General features: G+C 38.7%; 1 protein-coding gene and 1 long non-coding RNA gene across 11 annotated transcripts in view; one reads left to right on the top strand and one right to left on the bottom strand.

Moving 5' to 3' along the window:
• The window catches only part of LOC106867625 (contactin-3), a 629,470-nt gene that overhangs the window by 584,763 nt on the left and 32,542 nt on the right, over positions 1-12,165 (top strand). For 7 of the 10 annotated variants that reach the window (XR_016238615.1, XR_016238616.1, XR_016238618.1 and 4 more), the window contains one exon: positions 1,125-1,221. Coding sequence is in view for 4 of the 10 variants with exons in the window: in XM_089343329.1 (XP_089199455.1) it covers positions 1,125-1,221 (97 nt within the window). In the remaining 6 variants the exon portion in view is untranslated. Of the gene's footprint in view, positions 1-1,124; positions 1,222-6,290; positions 11,413-12,165 lie in introns of all 10 variants that reach the window. The other 3 variants (XR_016238617.1, XR_016238619.1, XR_016238614.1) reach the window with 2 other exon arrangements.
• On the bottom strand, positions 3,757-11,378 carry LOC149130893 (uncharacterized). The gene is made up of 2 exons (XR_016238620.1): positions 11,242-11,378; positions 3,757-4,696 (listed from the first exon to the last, which is right to left on the bottom strand). It is a non-coding gene; the product is annotated as an uncharacterized LOC149130893 (long non-coding RNA).

Below are 12,165 nucleotides of genomic sequence, written 5' to 3' on the forward strand. Positions count from 1 at the left end.
AAAGTAAACAAATAAGAAAAGCTATTTCTATTCACTGTTTCCAATAAATAAATATATATGTTAAATAATATTTATGTGCTATTATTAGTCCCATATGCTGAGAGCATGCCAAACAGTGTTTTTGAAACACTTCTGGTGTTCCAGTACAATCGTCAGACACAGGATAAGTGAAAAACCAAGGAAAGGCGAGAAAGAAGTAGATGTAGAAGGTGGAAGGCTGAAGAATTGGAAAAAGAAAAAGGGATCACAACGGAGCAAAGGGGAGGAATTAGACCAGAATATTCACTTTCCCTTTTTCTCTCATCCTATCGTCCTATTTTTAGTTCTTTATGCCATGTGGGCAGTGTCTGATGATTGTACTGGAACACCAAGTATATTAAAAAGTAGTGTCTGACATGCTCTCAGCACATAAAAACATATATTGTGTTTATTAAATAATATATATATCTATATATATATATATAGAGAGAGAGAGAGAGAGAGATGTACGTGCATGCACAAAAATATATATTTATATACATGCACACTCACATCTACATGCACTCAGACACATGTACACTTCCACTCACAACTATATTAGAACCTCATACATACACACAAGCATCTGATGTATACATTCACTCAAATGAATGTGGATAGATTATTGTCTTACACAAACATTCAGATTACACACTCATACCAAACGTCCACCTACACAACCACTCACACAAACTCTTTTTCTCTCACACACACACACACACTCTCTCTCTCTCACGTGTGCACAACCTGTCTCACACTCTCATACACACACTCACACGTGCTTCTACATACACCACACTCTCACATTCAAACGCACACACACACACATATATATATATATGCACTCACACCGCAAACACATTCCACAGCCACCACAACACTACTCACAGGTAGATACCACATCCACACTATGCACACCATACACCACCTCAAACGTTGCATAGATACACACACACCAACTACATGCACATGTGCCACTTGCATGCCCCCACACAACAGTCTTTGTCTCTCTCTCTCTCTCTCTCACACATACACACACACACAGTCTTTCACATGCCTGTACCTACTTTCATATCTCTATCTACCTGTTTATGTTCCTCTTCTAGAAATAACCGATTACAGCAGACTCAGTTAACTTCACCTGAAGTAAGGAAAGCCACAAGTTACGGTTGCAAACAGGATGTGTCCATTTTAAAGACACAGGTATGTATTTGTTGCTTGTATTTCTTTCTTATCATTGTCAGTGTATTTGAAATACCGTCATAATTGTCGATGCATCTGCATTTGACATACCGTCATCTGAGTCAGGGCATTTGTATTTGACATTGCTTCATCATTACCAATACATTTAACATAGCTTTGTAGTTGTCAATGTATCAGCATTTGATATTTCTTCATTGTCAATTAATCAACATTTGACATGCCTACGTCATTGTCAATGCATTCACATTCGACATACTTTCATCAATGTCAACATATCTGACATACCTTCAAGCTGCAATTCACTATGTATTTATTTTGCATTGTCAGATAAATCCCTTCGTGCATGGGGGGGGGGGGGGGGGGGGGCGCCGCCGCCGCTTGACAACTGGTGTTGGTGTGTTTACATCCCTGTAACTTATCTTAATTGTCTCTTTTTCCAAATCACTAACTACCATGCTTCATAAAAAAAAAAATAACCATATATAACCTTAGCTCACCTGCCTCCATCAAATCGACATTCCTTGAGCAGGAGCATGGAGTGCCACGCGTCAGGTGCTGAAGTTTTTTTTTTTTGCTCAAGAACACAACAACACACCAACCGGTCTAGGAATTGAAACCACGATCTCGCCATCGTGACTGCAACATTCTAACCATTAGGCCATGCGTCCTTCACACACACTCACATTAGGCAGCGAGCTGGCAGAAACGTTAGCACACCGGGCGAAATGCTTAGCGGTATTTCGTCTGGCGCTACATTCTGAGTTCAAATTCCACCGAGGTCGACTTTGCCTTTCATTCTTTCGGGGTCGAGAAATTAAGTACCAGTTACGCACTGAGGTCGATGTAATCGAATTGATCCCTTTGTCCCCTCTATGTTTAGACCCTTGTGAGCAATAAAGAAATAAGAAACGTTAGCACGCCGGATGAAATGCTTAGCGGTAATTCGTCTGGCGCTACGTTCTGAGTTCAAATTCCGCCGAGGTTGACTTTGCCTTTCATCCTTTCGGGGTCGATTAAATAAGTACCAGTTATGCACTGGAGTCGGTATAATCGACTTAATCCGTTTGTCTGTCCTTGTTTGTCCTCTCTATGTTTATCCCTTGTGGGTAGTAAAGAAATAACACACACATATATATGCTGAACACTCCGACATTTATAGGGGACACTGCCAGAGTGTCGTGGCCGGGTTAAAACCTATAAAGATCCTAAGCACTTACAACAGCTTGGTGCCCTCCGTACGTGCCACCCACACGAGGCCAGTCAGCCATTGCCAGTACCACCTGACTGGCCTCGTGCGGGTGGCATGTAAAAGCACCCTCTACACTCTCAGAGTGGTTGGCATTAGGAAGGGCATCCAGCTGTAGAAACTCTGCCAAATCAGATTGGAGCATGGTGTAGCCATCCGGTTTCACCAATCCTCAGTCAAATCGTCCAACCCATGCTAGCATGGAAAGCGGACGTTAAACGATGATGATGAAGCCATATTAAACAATAAAACAAATGCTACAAGCTGGGCAAATCGTTAGTACTCTCAGCAAAGTGCTTAGAACAAAACTCACAGTAAGATGGAAAATAATGTGTATTTTTGTATACTTCCATTTCATTCATATTTGAAAAATTTTCTCCTACTCGTTTTTAACCCATTACCTACCAGTGATCTCCTATGAGATCACTTAAAAATTACAAATTTCGTAATTATCTGTCAATATTTACACATATCTAACCTTTTTGCTATATCTACTAGGTATGTGTTGGCACTCTGTCGCTTAACGGAACAGCCTGCTCGTGAAATTAACGTGCAAGTGGCTGAGCACACCACAGACACGTGTATCCTTAACGTAGTTCTCGGGGGATATTCAGTGTGACACAGAGTGTGACAAGGCTGACCCTTTGAATTACAGGCACAACAGAAACAGGAAGTAAGAGTGAGAGAAAGTTGTGGTGGACAGCAGGGTTCGCCACCATCCCCTGCTGGAGCCTCGTGGAGCTTTAGGTGTTTTCGCTCAATAAACACTCACAACACCCGGTCTGGGAATCGAAACCGCGAGTCCGCTGCCCTAATCACTGGGCCATTGCGCCTCCACATCTACTAGGTATATTTCTCTGATATTCAAATGAGGTTTGCTAATTTTTCACCCAATATCTCACTTATTTCTATTTAAAATGTTATTTTGATCATTCCAGCATGTTTCTAAGGCTGTTTTATGCTAGAAATCAAAATTTCATAAAAAAAAAAATTCCAGTTAATAGAATTATGGGAGGTAATGGGTTAAATAGCAAAATCTTTGATCAGATCCTCACAATGGCACCACGAATACATCGATATTACATTTCCGATCATATAAACCACATGGAATATTATTTTAGCAAGTTTAAAGTCAAATCCAAGACCAGGGCCGCATTAAGACCTGATGAAGCCCTTAGCATTTAATAGATTTTTGGTACCCCCTTATACATATAATTCAAAATATAAACAATAATTAATAAACCATAAAATATATATTTGTTTTTCAAAATGAAACAAAACTAAACAAGAAGATGGAAAATAATGTTTATTCTTGTATACTTCCAATCCATTTATATTTGAAAAGTTTTCTCCTATTTTGTTTAATTGTAAAATCGTTGATCAGATCCCCATGTGTGTGGGCGTCTTCCCACCACTGCTTGACAACAAGTGTTGGTTTGTTTACTTTTCTGTAATGCAGCATTTCGGCAAAAAGTTCTCAATAGGATGTGTGTAAAGTTTTAAAGAAAATTTTTTAAAAGCTCTGGGATCAAGTTATACGACTTAACCCTTCAAGGAGGTGCTGCAGCATGGCCACAGTTTGATAACTGAAACAAGTGTAGGATAAACAATAAAAGGAAGACTGTGCAAAATATTCCAGTAACGTTCACGGCTGTCTGATATTTGCAGACAGCATGATGCAACTTTGCTTTGTAAACTTTCAAAAAACATACACCCCCAGGACATGCTGTGGAGTGTTTTCAGGACTTTGGGATTAATGGGCAGCTTCTGGTTGCCATGAAGTCCCTATACAAATGCAAAGATGGTGCTAAGTCAAAGGCTTTCAACATGGGTGTTAGACTCAGCAGGAATATATATCATTACCTCTCTTCTTCATAGTTTTCATAACTGGATTAACATGTGCAGCAGTTGTGGAAATGGTATCACAATGATCGAGTTGGTTAGCTGATATTTGAAGACAACATGGTGCTGATATCTGACATGGAGCTATGTGGCTCTTCGGAAAATGAGGATCATTCATTGAATGGTTTAGCTGATATTTGCAGACAACATGGAACTTCTGTTATGAATGTTGAATAATGACCGAAAGAGCAGGATCGAGAATACAATCAGCCGAAATGGTTTTCCTCCGAAGGGTGTCTGCAGGTAAGTTATTCCACAGGGTGTGTAGCTCAGTGATCAGGGAGTCACTACACGCTGTGCATCTACCGCTCCGTATTGAGAAGTCACCTGTGTGGTAGTATGGACATGTAATTAAAATGTTGCAAGAAAGGGTCGTAAGATGGATTCTTCAAGCCAAGCCAACTGGCAGGAGACCAAAGGGTAGACCAAAAACAAGAAGGACCCTGTGGAGAAGGTGCTTGAGGATTCTACCCCCTCTGCAGATAGGAGACCAAGGGGTAGGCCAAGAATGAAATGGTTGGATAATATCCATAGCCTGTGTTGGTCATGCTTGGGAATCCATCTACAAGGTCTAATGACAGTTGCTTCTGGTAGGACCCTATGGCGGAGGTACTTGAGGACTCTGCCCCAACAACAAGTTGTGGACCTAGGGTAGACCAAGAAAGAGAGAGTTGGATAATATTACGCATTATTGAACCATGGACAGAATCTCACATCTTAGCTGTTGTTCTGCCTCATCATGCCATTAACCCACTGGTTTACTGGGTCTCCCACTTCTAGGTTCAGTAAAAAATGAGATATTTAAATCTAACACAGCATCAGATCATTATTGAGAATAAATATCCCATTTTTAAGCTTGTTCTTGTTGCTGCAGAGACCACCTTCTGGATAAAGGTATTTATAATTAGTTCAATTGCATTGCAAGATGATAGAGGTTTCAATCTCCAAAAGTTTTTTTTTTTAAACCATTGTTAAACAAAAAAAAAAAAAAAAAGAATTTAAATGAAAAATCTTATGCTCTGGTCTGACTTGAATCCACTACCAGATTATGCAGGATGTCCTATCATTGCTTATTATCAGTGCCTTTACTTACATTGGGTACCCTGTTAATTTCTGTGGGAAATAAGATAATTAAATCTACCACAGCATCAAATCAATAATAAAAATAGATTTAAATATCTAATTTTTAATCTGTTTTTCAGGTGTTGGTTTGATGGCTTAATAGGTAAATGTGTTAGTAATTTAACTACTAACCTTGTTTGAAAGTAGAGGTTTCAATCTCTGTCTAGGAAATAAATTTTTGTATAAACGGGAAAAAAAAAAATAAACATTCTCATATATATATATATTTACTTATTTATTTATATATATATATGTTTTATATGTATATATATATTTATTTATATGTATATATATATTTATTTATGTATATATATATTTATTTACATATATATATTTATTTATTTATATATATATACATACGGCGGCCTCTGATCAACACGTGTTTTTCTAAGCTCCTAGAAAATCGCCAAGAAACCCCTAAAAATCTGCGAATTCTATTATAAAGAAAACCCGAGAAAGTCTTAAATATCTTCCTGAATGACATAGAGTACACTTGAAGAAATTAAAAAAGTGAAATATAGTAAGGAGGAAGATTCTTTCTTTTGCAAATGTATGTATTATCAACATGGCAAATACAACACGTGGGCTTTACGAAAATTCTAAAATAACTTCGATTTTCGACCAAAAAAGAAAAAGAGGAAAAAAAATCTGTCTGAATAACTTTTGAGTGAAAGTAACAAGACAAATTTACAGAAAAACCGTCTGGAATATATATATATATATATATAGAAGGGAAAAACAGAAGAAGTAGGAGCCTTTACGAACATCGAAAACATAAACAATGTCTCCTATTTAGCAGCACATGGTATCACCATCGCTTGAAAAGAAGTTTAGAATCTTCCACTGCCTTGGAAATACCCATCTCTGGAAAAACTAGATAAGTATCTTTGTGTTCTGTTTATTTTTCTGTCGTTTATTGAAAGCTTAATATTATTAGGGAAAATAGAAGGTTAAATGTACATAAGGTGTTTTCTGTTTTGCTTTTGACTTACGAGATTATTGTAGACAGGTTGAACTTTCATTATTATTCATGATTTAAGAGAATTTCTTTAGTTACAGATATATAATTGTTTGTTCCTTTATTTATTTATTTTTCCCTATCCAAGTCGAATCCTTTTTCAAGAGTTTATATAACTTCTCTCTCTCGCTCTCTTCTCCATCATACCGTCTTTTTCCCCTCTCTCTATTGCTTCTCTCTAAATACGTAGATACACTCTCTATCTTTTTAGTTCATTCCATTATCCCATAATTCTTCTCTCTTCCACTGTTCTTCTCTTCATTTCTCTCTCTCGTCACTATAAATACATAGACACAAACACTCTCTCTTTCTCTTTACTTTTCTCCTGACACAATCTTTCTCTTCTCCTCACTTCTCTCTCTCTAACACAGTCTTTCTTCTCTCAGACCCTCAACCTTTATCATAAATACATACCCCCCTCTCTCTCTGTCTTTTCACTTCTCTCTACCACAACGTCTTTCTTCTCTCAGCCTCTCGAATAGACACGAACATTCTCCCTCTCAACCTCTCAACCAAACACGAACATTCTCTCTCTCTTCCTCTCTTCTCTCAGCCACTCAATCTCTCTAAATATAGACACTTTCTTTCTCTATTTCTTCACTACCCTCCATCACACTGTTAAAATTAAGTAAATAGATAAATTAATAAACTAACCACTAAAATGTCCAGAACCTGGAGAAGCATGGAATTGACATTGTTTTTGAGAGCCTGGCGCTGTGCTGAAGGAGAAAACCCAAATAATGTAATCACTGCTGCACTGAAGAGCAATGGTTATACGAGAACATTAGCACAGATAGAACGAAAGAAGCAGGAGTTCACACGTTCCTATGCTCTCATAAGATCCCATATCATCACCCTTGATGCCATCTTTGATAATAAACACAGCAAAGATGACAAGGATGGAGGCACGGATGCAGATGAGGATGTCACCCCCACTCAAGAAAACAAAGAAGATTCAAGCGAGAAACCTGCTCGGAAAGTAAACCCGAGTGAAAGTGCCCCTACCACCATCAAAACGAAAAACCATGGAGGTGAAAGGGCCAAGAAAGAAGAATTGAAAGCATGAAAAACCAAAACTAAAACAAAAGATGAAACAGCCAAAGAAAGAAGCAGACCTGAATATCCATATAACAAAAAGGATAGAAAGAGACAGCACACACGAATGTGCAAATTCTATTTGAAAGGTGTCTGCTGGCACGAAGAAGAAGGTGCAGGCTGCCGTTTTGCACACCAAAGACCCTGCCACATAAACATGAAACAGGGCAGAAAACACCAGCCAAAAGGGAAGGATTACGCACCACCTACTCCAAAACGGAGGTACGCAGATGTAGTGCGTGCCAGAGACCAGACCTATCAACAACATGTTGTTGAAAGGGCAGCGGCTGAACAAGTCTTTTTTGTGCATGGTGCAAAAGATGGTACAGCAGCTGACCTGGCTACAATCGCACAGATGGGACTATCCCCAATACATAAGACCACCGCAGCAAATAGACCCAGGATGGGCACCACTGGCAATAACACACACATCACATCCATATTCTGACTGAACATCAGAGGACTGTTATCACTTAGTAACAGGACAAAAATCTCTTTCTTGAGAGACCCTGTTGCTTGCAATCAAACCTTATGCATAGCACTTACGGAAACCCACCTGAAACCAGATATAGGAAATGCAGAAATACACATACCACATGGAACAAGTGGTACTTCAGCCAACCAGGGCAGGTAACATACTGGATCTCTGCTTCACAAATAATATGGATCTCATCCATAATGTGAAAGTGACACCGACGCTACTCTCGGATCACAACATGGTAGAGCTGACCATGTACGGACCAAAGGAAGCCATGGACATGCAGCCTACAAGAAACTTTCAGAATCTTTCCAATTTGAACTTCAATAAGGCAAACTGGAAACAGATCCTCAAACAAAACTGGCCGAAATGTCTCTCCTCACCGGACATCGACATGAAACTTAAACAATTCATTTCTGTAATGCAAGCTATATGTTACAAATGTGTCCCGGAGAGAAAGGCCACTGTACACAAGAACAAAATCCCCAGGGAGAGGAAAATTCTTATGAGACGGCGTACAAAAGTTTCAAATCGCCTAAACAAACAAATTGAAAGCAGTGAAAAGTCCCGCCTAAAAATACAACTGCTGGAGATTGAAAAAAATCTGCAACTCTCCCACGAAAAAGAAAGAGCAGAGAAAGAAGCCTGGGCTATAGACAATATAAAATCTAACTCCAGAGCTTTCTACAAGTTTGCCAATGAAACAGCTTCAGTGCACTGCAGGATAGGGCCACTACTTGAAAAAGATGGTGCACTAACAGGAAACCCAAGGAGGATAAGTGAAATACTAAATTCAAAAGTGTTTTCACTCCACCCCTAGGGCACTTTCAAGTCAGCAATCCAACTGACTTTTTTACCACTGCAGAGGCAATGATGATTGATTACATCGATATAAAGGAAGACGATGTAATAAGGGCTATAGATGAATTGAACCCAAACTCAGCTACTGGCCCTGATCGATTCCCAGCAATCCTTCTAAAGGTATGTAAACGAGTCCTAACAAGACCACTGCAGTCCTTCTTTCAGAGCTTCCTTGCATCTGGCAAACTCCCAAGAAAACTGAAAAAGGGGAAAATATGCCCTATTCATAAAGGAGGTAGCAGAGCGGAGGCCAAGAACTACAGACCTATCTCTCTCACCTCACACATCAGCAAGCTCATGGAACGAATTGTCAGAAGAAAACTAATCGCCTTCCTTGAAGAAAATGACTTGCTGCCTGACACCCAACATGGTTTCCGACCAGGAAGAAGCTGCCTGACTCAGCTCTTACAACACTATGACTGGGTGCTGAAACAGCTACTTAACCGCTCAAATGTGGAAGTGATATATCTCGACTTTGCAAAGGCCTTTGATAAAGTCGATCATGGAATGATATGTCACAAACTGTGTGATCTCGGCATAGTTGGAAAATTGGGAGAATGGTTTCATGACTTTTTGAAGGATAGAAGTCAGGTGGTAGTAGCCAATGGGGCCACCTCCAATGACACACAAATATATATTTATATTTATTGTATGATTGTGTGTGTCTGTCAGTTCCTGTGAGATAAAAAAACAAGCGAAAATTTTTCATGGTGCAGGCTCTGGGTGATATTGAACTCTACCCAGGATTTTATTGGTGTTTACAAACGCCTTTACGCACAAGACCACCGAGACACCAACAGAAATTTAGTTAAAAATGACGTATTTATTTATATATATATTTATTGTATGATTGTGTGTGTTTGTCAGTCCCTGTGAGATAAAAAAAAAAAGTGAAAAGTTTTCATAAGGCCCCCTCGGTGCAGACTCTGGGTGATATTGAACTCTACCCAGGATTTTATTGGTGTTTACAAACGCCTCTACCCACAAGACCACCGAGACACCAACAGAAATGTGGTTAAAAAATGACATATTTATTGTATGATTGTATGTGTTTGTCAGTCCCTGTGAGTTAAAGAAAAAAGTGAAAATATTTCATAAGACCCCTTGGTGCAGGCTGTGGGTGATATTGAACTCTACCCAGGATTTTATTGGTGTTTACAAACGCCTTTACCCACAAGACCACCGAGACACCAACAGAAATTTAGTTAAAAATGACGTATTTATTTATATATATATTTATTGTATGAGTTTGTCAGTCCCTGTGAGATAAAAAAAAAAGTGAAAAGTTTTCATAAGGCCCCCTCGGTGCAGGCTCTGGGTGATATTGAACTCTACCCAGGATTTTATTGGTGTTTACAAACGCCTCTACCCACAAGACCACCGAGACACCAACAGAAATGTGGTTAAAAAATGACATATTTATTTATATATATATATTTATTGTATGATTGTATGTGTTTGTCAGTCCCTGTGAGATAAAAAAAAAAGTGAAAATTTTCCATAAGACCCCTTGGTGCAGGCTCTGGGTGATATTGAACTCTACCCAGAATTTTATTGGTGTTTACAAATGCCTTTACCTACAAGACCACCGAGACACCAACAGAAATATAGTTAAAAAATGACATATTTAAACGCCATTCTCTGTGAGCATGTAAAGGACAAACTTGTCTTTGGCAAGATGAGTAAGACAAGATAAGGCATATTTTGCATTTTAAATTCTCCAGAAAACTCCTAGACATCAGAAATGTAAAGAAATAAATTAAAATATCTCGGCCAAATGAAAGAGGCTCAGAAAATTGGCGGCGGTGCATCGGCATGGCCGCAGATTTAAGCTAAAACTATAAACAAACATTGTAGGAATTAAATTTCTTTTTAATCAAAAAGGTGTTCTATAATTATTTTTTCAAAAAGGTGTCGTTCTACAATTTCTTTTTCAAAAAGGTGTCGTTCTATAATTTTTTTTTATTGAATTCTGCGAAAAGTTAGGTTTATAAATCCTAATTTTCACGTATAAAATTGCCGCCAGTAAGATGGAACAGTGGTGCTAGAGGTGGAAGGGGCGTTGGGGCGCGACAGGTGGTCTAGGCTGCCTGGGTTCGCGCCCCCCTTCCCCTTTCACTTCTTTCATCGCCGGACCATTGACCCTGGCGGGTTTTTACTTCGCTCTATCATTTTTCCTCCTACTCCAGTCCCCCTCCTACTCCTAACCCTCCTAAATACTCCTAATTCTCAAAGACGAAATTAATTAATTAAATAAATAATAATAAATTAATTAAAAAAAAAACAAAATAAACATACATTTCGTACGGAATACCTGCGGCTGAAGAAATACAGCTAGCTTTACTGATTGAGTGTTTACGAATCGATGTATGTAATTGATACATGTAAAGCCATTCCAGAATCGACCCTCTCTGATTGAAGTCACGTAATTGAAGCCGAGGAAGGATTCAGAATTATGGCTGCAACAAGGTAGGCAAAGAATAGAATCTTTTCTCTTTTTATACCCATTGTCTTTTACCATCGCCTTTTAATGCGTTTTACACGAACAAATTGACACAAGAGTCTTAATTTTTGGTTTAATGTGAACACCCGGTCATATATACGTATGTATATTGACATTTATTGGGTTGTCCGCAAAGTTCGTGCCGGCCATATATACGTATGTATATTGACATTTATTGGCAAATATTGGGTTGTCTGCAAAGTTCGTGCCGGCCATTACAATTTTGTGAATCTCCATCTTTTAACTTGAACATATCCTAAGTCGAAAATTAAGCTACTATAAATCGGCACGAACTTTGCGGACAACCCAATGGAACAAAGCAAATGTAATGAATATTTCTGAAAAGAAAACTTTGCTCCAACGAACCGAAGGAGCAATGAAATGTCATTTATCGCCTATTACATCTCGTACAGACAAGTGGGGGTAAAAACATAGAACGAATGAATATGAGGATGTAATGGCTACTACTCAACATCACATCCGAGTAGTATCATTTAAATGTGTCTGGCATATTGTGTATCTAATGTTTCATAAATCCACCACAGGTGACAAATGTCCATAATAATCTATTTCTGTCCCCAATGGGTCTATAGCCTCACCAAAGTTTCCTTTTTTTGTAGCTTTTTCAACCAGTAATAACACATTGCCTACTTGGAACTTTCAATGTCTCTTCTTCTCTGACTATAAAAACTGTTTACTTTCTCTTCAATCGCTGCATT

Source organism: Octopus bimaculoides, chromosome 27 (assembly GCF_046866305.1).
Source record: "Octopus bimaculoides isolate indiv1 chromosome 27, ASM4686630v1, whole genome shotgun sequence".
Classification (NCBI taxonomy): Eukaryota; Metazoa; Mollusca; class Cephalopoda; order Octopoda; family Octopodidae; genus Octopus; species Octopus bimaculoides.